The 15,834-nt window shown below is 35.7% G+C and overlaps 1 protein-coding gene across 1 annotated transcript in view; it reads left to right on the forward strand.

Moving 5' to 3' along the window:
• Positions 1 to 605: 605 nt before the first annotated feature.
• The window catches only part of dennd5b (DENN/MADD domain containing 5B), a 39,158-nt gene continuing 23,929 nt past the window's right edge, over positions 606 to 15,834 (forward strand). The window contains 2 exon segments of the mRNA XM_058773240.1: positions 606 to 978; positions 12,794 to 12,853. Of these exon segments, the coding sequence (XP_058629223.1) occupies positions 870 to 978; positions 12,794 to 12,853 (169 nt within the window). The 5' untranslated portion in view covers positions 606 to 869.

The raw sequence follows: 15,834 nt of genomic DNA on the forward strand, positions 1-15,834 counted from the left end.
AATTTATTTTTTTATAATACATAGCATATTTATGTCAAATTAGCAATGATATTCAAAGCGTGATATATCACTGTAAAAATCTTAATCAAATAATAAATAACAGCTATAAGTAGTAGCCTAGTAGAAAATTAATTTCTAATATGTGTAAATGGTAAAAAACGTAATATTTTGTAACAGCTATATTCTGCCTGGCAAATTTAAAACACATTTTTAAATATAGGCTAAAAACATTTGACTTCGATATGTAAAAAAACAAACAAACAAAAAAAAATCATAAAATAGGTTCTGCTGTATTTAAAAAAATGTGGCATTTGTTTAATGAAAACTTCATTTGCTTTTATCTCACAATCGTGAATAAACACTTTATTTATTGTAATTATTGTAAAACAAATCAGAAATGGACTGGAAACAAAGCAGCTAATAGTCTATTGTATATTTTTCATTGACGATCTGATAATGTTTGTACTTATTTGTTAATTCGCATGAAAGATCTTTCCTTATTTATTTATTTTTTTTTGCTGGTGAATCATAACATTTAAAAGACACGGCTTACATGACTGCACGCTCCATCTCAAACAAATACTTGAGGCGAAACATTTGCGAGGTCTGGATTGGCTGAATGTGATCAGCTGAAGCGGTGCGTCAGTGCGCTCTTCTAGCCGCTACAACTCACAGCCACAGCAGCAAACGCTCCTCAAACCAAACTACACCTACATACACTGCTTTCCGAAGCTCACCGCACAAAATCTTAGCCATTAGCTTTCATCAAAACGGCGCTTTGGTTGATTTCATTTGCCTGAGGACACTGGATATGGAGCTGGTTGGGTCTGTATAACAGACGCGGACAAAGCGGATCAGCTCGAGCCGAGATGAGCGCGACTATGAGCGGCTCTGGGTCAGCGCCCTGCCGCTTCGCACATTACTTCGTTATATGCGGAATAGACAACGAAACGGGTCTAGAGCCCGATGCTTTGGCAGGTAAGATTGAGTTATTGTTTATTATACATTGTTGCGTGATTGTAAACGCACTACAGCAGGTATAATAAACACGAGCTAACGTGCACTGATTTCTTATGAGCCAGGCTGCTTAAATCACATTATCCTTCTGGTATTAGGACATTCAAATACATTTAATGCATTAATATGCTTGGTTGGGAATAGCAGACTCGAATTTGACAAGAGACCCTAAGAAATTAGAGAATTGAACTGATTTTTGAGACATGGGACAGAATGTGCTACAAAATAGAGATATCAGTGAATTGGATTAATATTTAAAATGTTTACATATGTTTGTGTTCAATCTTAAGTTTTCTTACAAAATGTGGGTTTTTCCTTGCATACCGATTCAAGGAAGATACAAAAATAATGTGGCAAACGTTCCTCATAAAACTGACAAATATAACATTAAATCCAATGTATTGAGAATACAAGATAGTTTCATATTCATTTTCACCGTTTTATGGCAGATGTGTCATACTGGGATGTTGAGAAAATAAACACATTTTTGCATCTCACACATTTATTAAATGCAGTAGCCATTTTGTTTTTATGATATTGCTGGTTACTGTATACTTGGAAATAGTTTCTTTGTGATGTGGAAAAGTATCTAAAATCTCAAATGTTACCTCTACAATTTGTGTGACTGAGCTGACATGATGGTTCTGACAGAAAATATGAGCACAATTACTTAAAATTATGAAGAAAAAAAAAGTAAACAGAGCCTGTGTAACCTTAATTAAACCCATAGCACATATAGTATCATAATATTTAATTAGATATAGATGTATATAGAGATGGATAGATGATATTGATTGATCATAGATAAATCAATTTAATACCTAATTACTTAAATTAAGGAAAGAACATGAAATCAATTGTGTTCCCAATTGCTCAATGTTCTCTGAAACCCGCCGTATCTGTTAGACGAGGGATTGGATCAATTCAATGTTTAAAGATGCCTCAAAGCATCAATAAAACAATCATCATTATCCTCATATTGATTGTCTGAATATATTTGGTTGTCTCATAGTGGTGTCAAATCCTGGCTTGGTATCTGATGTTATCTGTTTTAATGGGCTTAATTGTATTGTTGGCATCCTGGTGGAACATCTCATAGTGGTTTACATGGATGAACAGAGAGGTCATTGAGGGGAGAACGCTAAATCAGACAGTTTTGAGGACTCAAGACGTCCAAAAAATTAGAAGAAAGAAGCGATTATTATGTTTTTTTCTTATAAATTATTCTTTTTTAAAATTTATTTACACACACACACACACACTATTTAAACTTGTGTTTTTGAGAGATGTTGGTTTGATTGACGTTATCATATTTGTCTTATCACAAACATGCATCTTAAAGGTTATTGAACTTGAAAGGTTTTAAAAGATATCGCAAAGTACTGTGGTTCAAAGTGACTTGCATTGAGCAATCAATCAGTGTTGGGCAGCGCACGTGACTGTCACTACTGATTATTTTGATTTCAGTCACTCATACTGTGATCGGTATCAACAGATGTCTCTCAAATGACTTGATCTGCTTGGCTTGTATCTGATATTATGCACCTTTTTGGCACAGGGAGCCTTGTGTTTGTCCTAGTTATCTCATATGCGATATGCACATTTCTTGTAACCTGATTTGAAAGCACAACAGCTTTTGCCAAGAGTGCAAGTGTAATTGTCAGAGAAAACAGGGCTTCCAAAAGCAATTGTAATCCCAGTAGCCAGTCTGTGTGCTCTTACCCTGTTTTTCTCCAATCTTTGTCTGGCCTTGTTTTAACAGATGTGCTGATTGCTCTACCTTTTTAAGGCCTGGCACGGTTTAACAGACTGCTGGTGAACTTTGTGAAGAGCTAAGCTGCATGTGCGTGATGCTCCCGTGGATTAGATGTGTTGCTTTAAACCGAGAGAGTGCAGAGCGGGCCGTGTGGGATCACATCATAATGATGAACCTGCTTAGAGCTTCTATTTTTGCTTTCAACACAGAAGTTAAGTTCTACTTGTAAAAATCAACAAAATAAGCCTGTGCAATTAAAGGCATGTCCTTCCTGGGAAATGCAAGTTAGACTCTATCCACAGTTGCGAAATCTGAAATCATTTTAGGTTTATACCGGTTTGTAAAACTGTGTTGATGATAGGATTCTGGTTATAATTATAATGAAATTGTGGCTGATACAATAATACTTGATACAATCAGTTGATAAATGATTAATGGCCAACATTCAAATTCTGTACTGTTTTCTGTAAGTAAATAAATACTTAAACCTAAAAGCGTTTTAAATGCAACAAGTGAATTAAGGTATCAAAGCATTATTATAATGTACATTATGAAAATTGTATACTTTTTTTTTTGAGATTTTCTTAAAAGGTTAAATTTAAGTGTTATTAGGGTTTTTAAAGATTTAATGCTTTGAATATTAGACGATGGCATCGTTATTAATAATATAAAGACAGAAGGAAGGCATGCACAGTTAAATATCCAATTTTGACAAATATAAAAAAAAAAAAGTGAAATTGAGACATTTGATATTTTAGTATTTAAATACTAGTGTAGAATTTATTATTATTATTTATTTTATTTATATATTTTAAATTTTTGGGGGGTGATTTTTGTTATTTTTATTGTCTATTTCTATAGCCTTATTTTTATTTCAGTTTTAGTTTGGCTAATTTTACATCAACTTTGTAAACAAAACAATTTTCATTTAAGTTTTTCATCAAATATTTATATTTTAATTTATTTAATCTTATTTCCCCTATGAAGATAATTAATTGTGATAGTTTTAGCACTGAATTGAGACGCATCTAGAGACTTTGCAGCATTAAGCAACCACATAGCCTTGTCAACAGCATCTTAACACCATAGCAGCACCACTCAAGAATATCTAAAAATCTGGTTTGTAATGTTTGTACAGAGAAAAAAGCCTTTTCTCTTTCAGCGGATCCGATTTTTCGCCGTGAGATTGGTCTGGTTCCCCAGATAAAGTTCATCACGATTAAACAGTTTGAGCTTGATTAATTTACCACTGTGAGTGTCCAGTGTCATCAGGGCTTGGATTTTATCAGCTCCCCGGGTTGCTCAGATAAGCCATGTGAACTCGCACTGTGTGTAGCATTGTGAGATGTTTCATGTGAGATCCATGTACAACATAACCTTTGTTGAAGATTATCCTACTGTTCTTGTTTGATCAATATCGAGTGTTTTGAAAAGCCCCCTCGCCCCACCCCATAGCACCTGTATTCTCTGGTGGCCTAGTTTCTAAAGGTTAGCTTTAGTTGCACCTCCTGTGAGAAGATGAAAATGCTCATTTGTAAGTCAAACCACTTGAAGATGGAAAAGCGAGATTGTTTTCCTGATATATTTTTGGCCCTGTTTCCTCGCTTCCATTGTTCAAAACACACATTTCCTGCTGGATACCTCAGCATGTTTCTGCATGACTGAATGTGTTGCCGGCCAATCCCAGAGGAGCCCTGCACTCATACAACCGATCTCCCCCTTCCCTGGGCTTTTCCGCATAATCATCACTGCTGGTTGCCCTTTCACTGGACTGTTTGTGTGCAATCTGTTTCTTGTTTTTATTTAAGAGGCTGTTTTGACCGTGTCAAGGTTAATTGAAGTGATCTTTTATTACACAAATGCACTGTGGCCCCTCGACTGGTGTCATTTTGAGTTGCTTGATGGCAGAGGCTTGTTAATGACGTGGTTGTGCTCTGCTCTGATTACTACAGTTGCCATTTTTCGAGTCGGCTTGTCATCCTCTGTGAAGCCAAATTGTAGTAGACCGTTTCCACCTCACAATTTTAAAAGAATGTCATTGCATCTTTATATCTTGCAGTGCAAGTAGTTTGGTTTCTCATAGTTGCGACTTTATATCTCACAATGCAACTTTTATATCTTAGTTTTTAGTTTAGTTTATTTTGCGCAAGAAAAGAAATAGATACAAAAAACACGTGAAGAAAATACAATCCATATACTGTGCAGGGAGAGGCAGAAAACCCAAAGGGCTTATTTAGAGCATCCACCTAAACAATAAAGAAAACAAAATCAAAAACAACTCATGAAATGCAAATTTATATCTCGCAGTGCAGCTTTGTTTCTCCTGATGGTGAATTTATTGCTTGCAACTTTATATCTCAAAGTGACTTTTTCACAGTGTATCTTTGCATATTACAATGTGACTTTATTTCTTATTGTTTATGACTTTATTTGCATTTAATTTAAAATGCAACTGTCTTATTGTAAACTTCCTCAAAATTACTTCCACAAGTGATCTGGGGAAAACAAGCTGCTCTTCTGGCCGTCTTTCATGTGTTTATCTCTGTTTATCTTTCGTTTCTGTTTATTTTTCAGACTCATTCTCATTAGTCAGTTCTTGTTAAACTCTGGATGTTTTTAGTTTCTTGGAGGACTTGTCAAACACTTTCTAGGCACATATCTAGGCCTAAGGGTGTCATGTCCTCTGAGTGGAATAAAAATATAGACTATAAATAGGCCTCTTGTGTTTGACTCTCTGAAAAGAGGATTGCTACATGTCAAAGAAATTGCTTTGCAGGCGGTCTCTCTGTATTTGTCATATTGTGATTGTGAACAATAATAACCAAAGGAAAGGAAAACATGAAACACAAAATTTGAACCAAAGCTGTGTACATGCACGCATCTTTATGCTCTGGTGATCTGCACTTTTATCGTGATTTCAGTTCCCTACAAAATGTGCTGCACCTACAGACCTTTATCTCATCTTGTGTCTCACTTGATGTGCCATGCATCAATAAAATGGGTTTTCCTGCTTTGGCAGAAGAAGATATTTCAATCTTTGATGTACTAGCCTGTCTCCATTGTTCACACCTCTACCTAAAGAGGGGATTTGTCTCTTAAATTACCTTCATTTACTGAGGATTTGACACCATGAACGGTCATTAACAGTGAATCGCCAGTGTCTGGGCCCCTTGATTTGGAGTGGTGCTTTTTGAAACTGTATCGTCTCCATTTAACTTTTATAGTGGTCCCTAAACAAGTCCCTTGTAACAAGTACAGCAAACAAGATGCTGAGAGGTACATTTTACCCAGTCAGCAGTGTGTCTGCTGTTAGTGGTTTGTTGTCTAGGCAGTGACGTGAGTCATACAAAAACTAAATACATGGATTCAGAGCGGAACACAATACCAAACTACTTGTACTTCTGAAATCCCTAGTTGCAGTTAACGTTCTGCAGTTTTGCATGCATTTCAAACGGTTTTATAAGATTTTTGTGTAAAATTGAATTAAAATATTAAATGATGCACTGATAAAAGTCTGATAATACAGTTTGTGCAACTAAATTAACTAAAATCGGTATCAAAACATTGTAATTTACATGTATGAAAATTTGATTCATTGTGCCATATCCTAAAGATTTCCTGTTGTATTTTTAATTGAATTGCATTTATATCCAATATCCATCAATGCTGAAATATAAACTCTATAATATTGGTCAATAACCTCTGTTTCTGATATATTGATATTTTTTAGTTCTCCACTAACGTCAGCTCTGGTGACACATTTTCATTTCGTAATGATACAAGACTTCAAACATACCTGCTGAAGGTCTCATAAAAAAACTTCTAATACAACCTAGACGAGACTTACAAAACCTGGGCGTCAAATGGTACATTGGTACATTGTGGCCGCATGACGTGTCTCCGTTCATTGTTTCTTAATGACGCTGGCCAGCTCGTATTGTGACCGCAGACTGAGACACAAGGCAGCAGTGGACAGCTATAAAGAGCACTGGTTCCTAGACCATCTGTCTGTGAGCAGCAGTGTGGACATGGGGACAATGGTTATGCTAATGTCGCAACACCTCCCTAGATTCCCATTGACTTTTTCCTTGAATAAGCCTGAATTGGGGAAAAACAGGTCGACGCTAGTGTTGTGTTGCTGAACCTTTCCTTCTCCTTTCCTATTTTCATTCTTTGTCCACCCTTAGGGTATTTAAACTCAATGCTTGGTGACACTTTAGTATAGGGACCAATTCTCACTATTAACTAGTTGCTTATTAGCATGCCTATTATTAACATATTGGCTGTACTTATAAATACTTATAAAGCACATATTCTGAATCTGCAAGACCAAATTCTACATCCCTAATCCTACCCAATACCTAAACTTAACAGCTAGCTTACGTTAGTTGTATTAATAAGCAGCAAATTAGGAGTTTAGGAGGCAAAAGTCGTTGTTAATGGTTTGTTAATATCGAGAATTGGACCTTAAAATAAAGTGTGACCCAATGTTTCATAATCTTTATATTCTTACTTCTTCAGTTTCTAATGTTAATCTACAACCCTTAACCCTGCATTATTTTAAAACGCAGGTAAAGTAGTTCAAAGTCATGCTTTTACTCTCCCCAGTACTTTTTAGACTGAGATCAGAGATGGTGGGAGGGGGTCTGTAAGCCTGTTAGCCTAATCTGCTCAGAGACTCAGTACAACTGTAATCTGCCCTTCCTCTTAATTTCAAGTAAAGTTCAATGCTGCGTAGTACTGTATCACAAACATGAGATTCACATTTTCACAACTTGTACCTGTAGTTTGCACTGTGAATATGTAAAAACTGAAATATATAAAACATGTTTCAAGTGTTTTTAGTGGTGAAATGTACAATATTTTTAGATGCATTGACTTTATTTATTTATTTTAGTTTTAGGTTTTTGTTTCATTTTTGTTTGTTGTTTGGTCTTGTTTTTTTGTTTTGTTTAGATTCATTTGTTATTTGGTTTTTGTTTTGATTTGGTTTTTCACTAGTTTTTTGTTTAGATTATTATTATTTTTTTCATTTATTTGTTTTCAACTTTTTTTTGCAACATTTTAAAGAGGGTTTTTTCTGTTCCAGCAATGCCCCTGTACACAAAGCAAGGTCCATAAAAAAAATGATTTACTAAGTGTGGCGTAAAATAAAACCAAAATAAACCCGAACCCATCACACAACATCAGTGCCTTACATTACTGATGATGTTGTGTCTGAATTAATGGTAACAAATCCCTGCATCCATGTTTCAACATCTAGTAGAAAGCCTTCCTAGAAGATTGGAAGCTGTTATGGCAGCAAAAGGAGGGATTAATACTATGGCATTTTTGCTATGACATTAAATATGAAATGTTCAGCAACACACAAGAGCATCAGTGATGCACTAATGTTGGGTAATGGCCTGCTGTCAGTTCACCCCAGATGTGTTCAATAGGATTTCAAGTCCATGCAGGTTTGTGCAGGCCAGTTTTCCACACCAGATTTTAGTGTTGGAAAATCTGTAAGCACAAATCTGTATTAAGAGTTTGAGTCTCACTTTATATTAGTTACCTCTGAAAACTTATATGTACACAGTAAGTGCAGAGTATCAAATGATTAATTTAAATGTTAGTATATTTTAAAGAAAGTGGGTCCAAAGACTGCATGGTGCATCATTAAGATGCTTGTTCTCATAGAAGTGACTGGAGTCTAAATGTGATCATTTTAAGGTGGTGTCTATATACGTTCAGCCATATAGTGCATATGGGATGGTTATGTCAGTCAAGCACTTTTAAAGGCATCTAGGGGGCAGTTTGTCTGCTTTGGGCAGATATCTGTCATAAGTATCATTGCTCTAGATGAGATCTGTTTAAAGCTCTCTGCACAGAAGCTGGTGGCACAGTGCCGAATGGGCAATATTTGTCATAACTTGCTGAGTTATGTCACGGGCGCAAAATCCACTTACATAACATCTTTACCACTCTGCGTGGCCCTCATCCTTATAGATTACAACGGAGGTAAGGCCATTCAGAAGCCTTCATCATGTAAATGTATGTTTTTGTGTCTGTGGTCTGAATGGCATACAGCTTTCAAAGTAAATGCTTTTTTTAATATATAAATGTTTTAATTTAATAACAGTCAGAAAGTAGATGGATGCAGGTCTGGATATGTAATGTCTCTGGTTGCTTTCAATTTCTCAACCACAAAGGTATCATTGCAAACATTAGATGGGGTGATATGCATATCTAGGGTCTCAAACAGGTCAAAAAGGTTACACAACTGAATCTGCTCAGTCTTCACTATGTTTGTGTGTGTGTGAGACCGAATGAGACCATGAACTGGTCATGTTGACTTTGTTTATTGACTAAGTTCCAGCTCATCAGTGACCTGTGTCCTCAGATAAGATTTATCAAACACCATGTGACTGTTTGATTTCAGTGTGATTCATATGCTTCTTTAGCTCAGACTTGTATCTATACTCTTAAATGCGAAGGTTCATTTGGTAGTTTATTTGTTTAACTTTTAAACAAAAGTATTTTATGGTAATTAAACTTTTTAAACTTTTGAATATTAGTTTTGTCATCCCATACACTCTGCATTAAAAGTTTAGTATACAACATTGTAAGTACACAGTAGCACTGTTGTTTCTAAATAGTCTGCATGCGCAGTTGAGATCACATTATCTATAGGTCTGTTAGTCAGATTTCACAAAAAACACTGATAGGATTTTAGTCAGACTTTGAAATTGAACTTTTAAAGTGGATGTAAACACACACTGTTACATTTTCTCTGAACTTTGACCTGAATGTCTGTGACTGGCTGATATGAGTCCACACATTATCTTGACAGCCTTGTGTCATGCCTGGAAAAGTCTGCTTTTTTTGTGTTGTTTGTGTTCATATTTGAATGATTGAGTTTAGCATGTTCCTTACATTTCAAGGCTCTTTTCTTAATAAAGCACTGGAACCGTCTCATTAAATATTTTGAAGATGAAAGACTTTTGCTACTTATTCCATCCCTTCACTTGCTTTCAAAGTAACTCTTATCAAGCAAATTCAGGCTATTTTTCCCATGAAATTTCAGTGCCAAACCATGTAAGTGAATTGTTTTCTTGCTTATGGTCCAGTAAGATAAAATGGTGAATTTTTGACGGGCCGGGACTTGTTGTGGATTACAGCTTTAGTAGATGTGTTATGAGTCTGACACTGGAGCTGTGCTCACTGCCAAACCCTGCGAGAAGGAAAAGGACCCCAATGTTTTGTGATCACATTGTGCCCGTTCAGCACTTGAAACACACACACACACACACACACACACACACACACACACACGGCTAGGGCTCAGTTACGTAACGCTGTTGTTATGGACAAAGGCTCTGCAGGAGACATTGTGTGCCGTCCCTTGCTCTTTCTCTCTCTTCCATCAGCACTTTTAAAATGAATGGTGCTCAGAGCGAGGCCAGTGATTTTGGTCTTTGAAGCTCAATATCACAAATCCAATACTCCCTTCCACTGTTGCCAGGTGCTAATGCAGAAAATGTTCTGCTTTTATGGACACTTGGAAAAAAAATGCTGCGGTGCTACCTGATGATTTTGATTATATGTATATACATATGCTAGTATAAAACTTAATGATTAGTAGAGATGCACCGATTGCAATTTTCTTGGCCGATTTCAGATTATTATTTTTTTGGGAAGTGTGACCTGCTGATACCGATTTTTGCCGATTCCTATTTTCTTTCTAAGAACTATAATTGACAGCGTATACAAACAAAAATCTATGTAAATGTCAATGCAAAAATTAATAAAATATTATTAAACTTTACAATTCCCCCAATCTGGACGGTTACAGATTTTCTCTCACTTAAACAACTCTCAAAATAAAGTGCTCTGTGACTGGAAAGAGGAAGAAATAGTTCACTTAAAAGTGAGTTATTGTATGTAACAAAACAGATGTCATTTCCCACTATGTTTATAAATGGTCATTTTTCCCCCCTAACCTTATTAAATGTCATCTTTCACATCAAATTCTTACTTTGTTTCAATTAATTCAGTTAGCATAATAAGAAACTGTAGAGTTGTTACCATTCAAATTAAATTAGTATTAACAAACTATCTTTCCACTACTGAGGAAATAGAAGCTGCATCTGAAGTGGCATTAGATGCATTTACACTGCAAAATTTCAAATGCATCAAAAACATTTTTTAAAGATTAATGTTTTACATATTTTTTTTAAACATACAAATAAATGTTGAAAAAAATGCAATGATACTTTTAAATATGACTAAACCACCAGTAGGTGGCGGCAAGTGTGTTTTAATGAGCGAGTCATTTATTCATTAATTTAACCGATTCATTCAAACGGCTGATTCAATCAGAAACGAGGCAAGTGACTGTCCTTATGAATGGGCCACTGAATCATTGACTCACTCGATTCGTTCAAAAACATGGATTCATTCAGTAACGAAACACCGCTCTGTGTTACTCGGAGATACTCGACAGTTCTGCTGTGGCTTTGATCGGAACTATTTTCGTCAGCGAAATTGAGCAAAAACAGTCAATATTTTGTATAAAATCTAACTCCCTTAATTTTAACTTCTTGTTTATTGAAATACTATTGTATAAAATCAGTGCCGCATTGCAATCGTGTTGATATTGATATTCGGGGAAACAGAATCGGCAAGACGTGAGACTGACCGGTCATGCGAAAAATCGGCCGATTCCGATCACTGGCCAGTCAATCGGTGCATCTCTAATGATTAGTGTATTGGTACTCGAAGGTACTGTAAAGAATGCAGTTATACAAAAAAATACACGTTGTAGTCCTTTTTCTGGGACTTAGAGGTAACAGACCTGCATTTAACATTCAGCATCTTTTGAAAATGTGTGATATGGGTTAATTAAGCGAGGAAGAGTATGGCAGGTGCTGGATTTAACAGGTTGCAGCGGTAGTTAGGATCTTAGGTGAGTTGAAAGAGTGCTTGATTCATATTCGGTCAGCAGTGTCGTTTGTTTATAACACACCGGCTGAGTCATCCTGTAAATACCGTTCATAACTCTGCAGACACAGCAGTCGCTTCCTGTGTGGGTGAATCTCAAGAACAACACGTCTGGCTCTCTGTGATGTAAAAATAAATAAATAACTTCAATATATATATATATACATATTAAATAAATTAAATAAATAAATAAAAATATATAATTTTGTAATATTAGCATTTTAATATTGTATTTGAAGTATATTTGGTTAGTTTTTGTTTTATTGTTTGAGTTCATTACCTGTATTCTCATTACTGTATTATACAATAATATATTTTTAACCATATAAATTACAGTAGTACGTCATCCTCAGTTTTTCCCATTTAAATGTATTTTATTTTATTACAAGTGAAACTAAAATCATTTTGTGACCGTTGTTATTTTATTTTAGCTAATTTTGTAGTTTTGTGTGTGTGCTTTTTTCCCAGTTTAAGTTTGTTTGTATTTTTATTTCTATTAAGTGAAAAAATTTATTTTATTTTTTCTCACGTTTTGGTTTTATTTTTTGTTTTCATTTTTGTTTTGTTTTTTTTGTTTTGTTCTGTATAAATGGGTAGAACACACATCCGATTTTGATGATCCAAACTATTTGAGGCCATACTGAAGATGTCTTTCCAGCCAGGCATAGTCTGTATTTGAACGTGTGTATGTGTGTGGGTTGCACATGTAGATATTTCTTAACCACCTCGTCGTGTTCCTTTAACACCCACCATTAAGATATTCTGCGAGCGCTTGCTGGTCATGCACAACGTGATGTCTCCATCCCAACAGAGATTACGGCCTACAGTCAAGCTGCTCGCCAAAGCAGAGGCTGTGAAACATGTCTCACTTCACCTCCATCACTGCTCAGCCTGCAAAATAACACACGCGCTGTCTGTGTCCGCGAAACCATTGCACTTTGGATTCAGTCACGCATCCATTTTGTTTGCTTCTCCATTTCTGTGTTTGGTTTGACATTTTTGCTTTTTGTTTGTCTGTTTGTGTGTTTGCCATCTCAGCTTTGTACCAATGGCTAGAGGCTGATCGTCAGGGCAGGGACCCAGAGGCCGTGGCAGCAGGTAAACGTCATCATTAATCTCCTCACCACTAAGCTTCCCTAAATTTCTCCATTTTTATTTCCCATCCTTTGTTCTTTTGCCTTTTATTACAGCTAGTATTAAGATCCACCTTAAATGATCTGATCTCAAGCAATCAGGCAAGACAGATTGCTGTTTAAACCTGGTATTAACATGCTTTCCCAATGTATCCCCTGTGTCTACTTGTATAAAGACTTTGTGCAGAGGGTTTCTGATTTTGACCAAATAGTTTGCTTACTGCATCAGTGCATTACTGCTTAATGGATAAAGCACAAAAAAAAAAAAAAAATGAGAACAATCACAACCAAGCACTTCTTCCAAATATTTAACTAATCACAAAATCTCAAAATTAATATCCACGTTTCATGCTGTACATTTTAATATTGTGATTTAAATTCACTGGTAGTTTTTAAAATGAGTATTTTATTTAAAGATTGGAATTTCAATTTTATAGATTATTTAATATTATTGTAATACTTTACAATAATATTAATGCATGATTTAGAGATGTAATTTTATTTCATTTTAATGGTTAAAGCTTATAGAATGTTTAATATTTTCACATTTATCAGTCAAATGTGTAAATAAAATAAATTTAATATCCACAATTTTAATGTTGCTGCAGATCTGTGCAAATAAATATATGCACTTTTTCGGATTGAGTAGTTATTTTGTTTTGAAGCTGCTTCTAACCATTTTAAAACCCTCATTTTAATTGATCATTTTAGCTATCCGGGCGGCATCAGAACAGATTAATATTTATTACCTTTATATAATATATACAAATGTAATGCGGATGCGTTTTTGACTACAACTTGACTTGATTGGACATATTAAAAACACATTAATGTCAATTGCAACCCATTTTGCTTCTGTAATTTGATGTATTTCCTAAAGAATTGGGCTGTTCAGTTTGGAAAAATGTATGGGACTTCATTATATCTATCAAGGATTGATTAAACATTGCTACATGTCAGAATGAACCAAGACTGAATACCAGGTGTAAATGGGGTCATAATTGTCATTTAGCTTTCGGTCCTCACTACTTCCTCCCTCTTTTCCTCTCGTTCTCTCTCGGTTTGCGATATGCATCATAGTTAAATGTGGGTCATTTGCCTCAGCTTGTTATTTGAAATCAGTTCCTCTTCTCTTGCAACACTGCCTGTCTTTCTCCCTCCCTGTCTTGTTTTTCTGCTGTTCTCCTGCTGTTCCTGCTATCGCTTCATGGGGAGTTTGCATCAGTCTCTCTCTTTCTCACGTGTATGCCTGCAGCCTCAGACTCTCTCTGTTATAAAGGGCTTTAGTAGATTTCTCCTCCTCCCTGTCCCTTCCTGTTAGTTAATGCCCAGGGCTGTCTCACAGTCTCTCCTGCCAAATCACCGCTAGGTCACCCCACAGCACAGACTTGCGCTGTAAATTAATCTTCATACATGACAAAACATGAGCTAGGTTGTTAATTAGACTCAATCCTGATTACCTTGCCTCATTCTGAGTGCCTGAGTGCTGTTTTCATCTCATCAAGATTGTACTTGTAACGTCTGTATCCTCAGTTAGTTGTCTTGTTTATCTTTTTATGCTATCTGCACGCTTGTTTGCTTCACATTCATTTTATTTAAATCTGTGCATTTTAACTCTCATCAGATCCAAATCCTGCATGACACATCGTCTGCTCCTGTAATCTGCACTGTTGTGACGTTCATGGCGCTTTTCCAATCTGTTCCCGCTTGTGTTTTGCTGTCAAAGCTACGCTGTTTTTATCTAACACCATGGGCTGCATGTGTCGGCCTGTTTGAGACACTGTAACGTGCACTGAGCCAGAAAAGCAACTGTTTCTCATGAAACTGTTGCGTTCATGATGGTAGTAGAAAGCGGCACAGTGCCTCCGTTGTTTTTAGACCATCATTGTGTGCTGACTTAAAGATTTGAACCTTGATATTTACCCTAAACAAATGTGGTTATTGATGCATTTTCATTTTTTAGTATATATAATAATACTGATATAACTGTGGTGTAGTGGTTAACATGCGCTCTACACACATCAAGCCTTGGTGCTCACATGAAAGATATAGGTTCAAATATGTCACTAAAGTCTGAAAATCCCATTTATACTGTTTTGATAATCAATAATAATAATCAAAATTGAAGTGAGCTTATGATAATAACAATAAATTTTGAAAGCAATAACCAAAGTATAAAACGGAAATATAAATAATATTCAATATTAAAGCAAAACATCTAACTATAAAAAAAAAATTCTGCTGATTCACTAAAATAAATCTTAAAAATAAATTTGATGTCCTAAACATATTGTGCATACGTTAAAAATATTTATTAGTAACATTTATTATATTATAATAAACTGTTCTCAATATTAGTTATGTTTTTACTGAAATGTTTGTTTGTTCATTTATTTGTGCCAAGTTCTGTCATGAAACTCTAGATGGCGCAGGATGATGAGTCTTTAATGCAAACAGATGATATTCACAGCGTTAAACTACTTCGCTCAAGCTGATTGGTTCATGTTGCATACGCATCCAATGAGCGTGCTGCTTTACATTTAAATGGCTGGTTAGCATTCACTAGAGCAGTTCGCAGCACGCTTTCAGAGTTCCTCTGAAACTCTCCACCTTCCCCAGCTCCACCTGTATAGATCTGCTACGGGTTATTTTATATGCTATTTGTGGAACAGCAGTATGTCTTAATACCCACAGCACCGTATTGGCAGTAGCAAGTTTCTGTACTTGCTTTGCAGCCGCAGCAATAACCAACAGCAGCAGCAATTCAGCAGCATAGCAGATCTATTCCACCAAGACCATATCCATTACCATGCTAAAATCTGAGAGAGTTGTCATGATAGAAATTTATTTATCAAAATATCATTAATCAATTATCACTTTCTTATTTTGAGGTATATGAGTGGGAAAATGAATGCTGAACAAACCCAGATGTGGGTGTATGTATGT

This window comes from Onychostoma macrolepis, chromosome 04 (genome assembly GCF_012432095.1).
Source record: "Onychostoma macrolepis isolate SWU-2019 chromosome 04, ASM1243209v1, whole genome shotgun sequence".
NCBI lineage: Eukaryota > Metazoa > Chordata > Actinopteri > Cypriniformes > Cyprinidae > Onychostoma > Onychostoma macrolepis.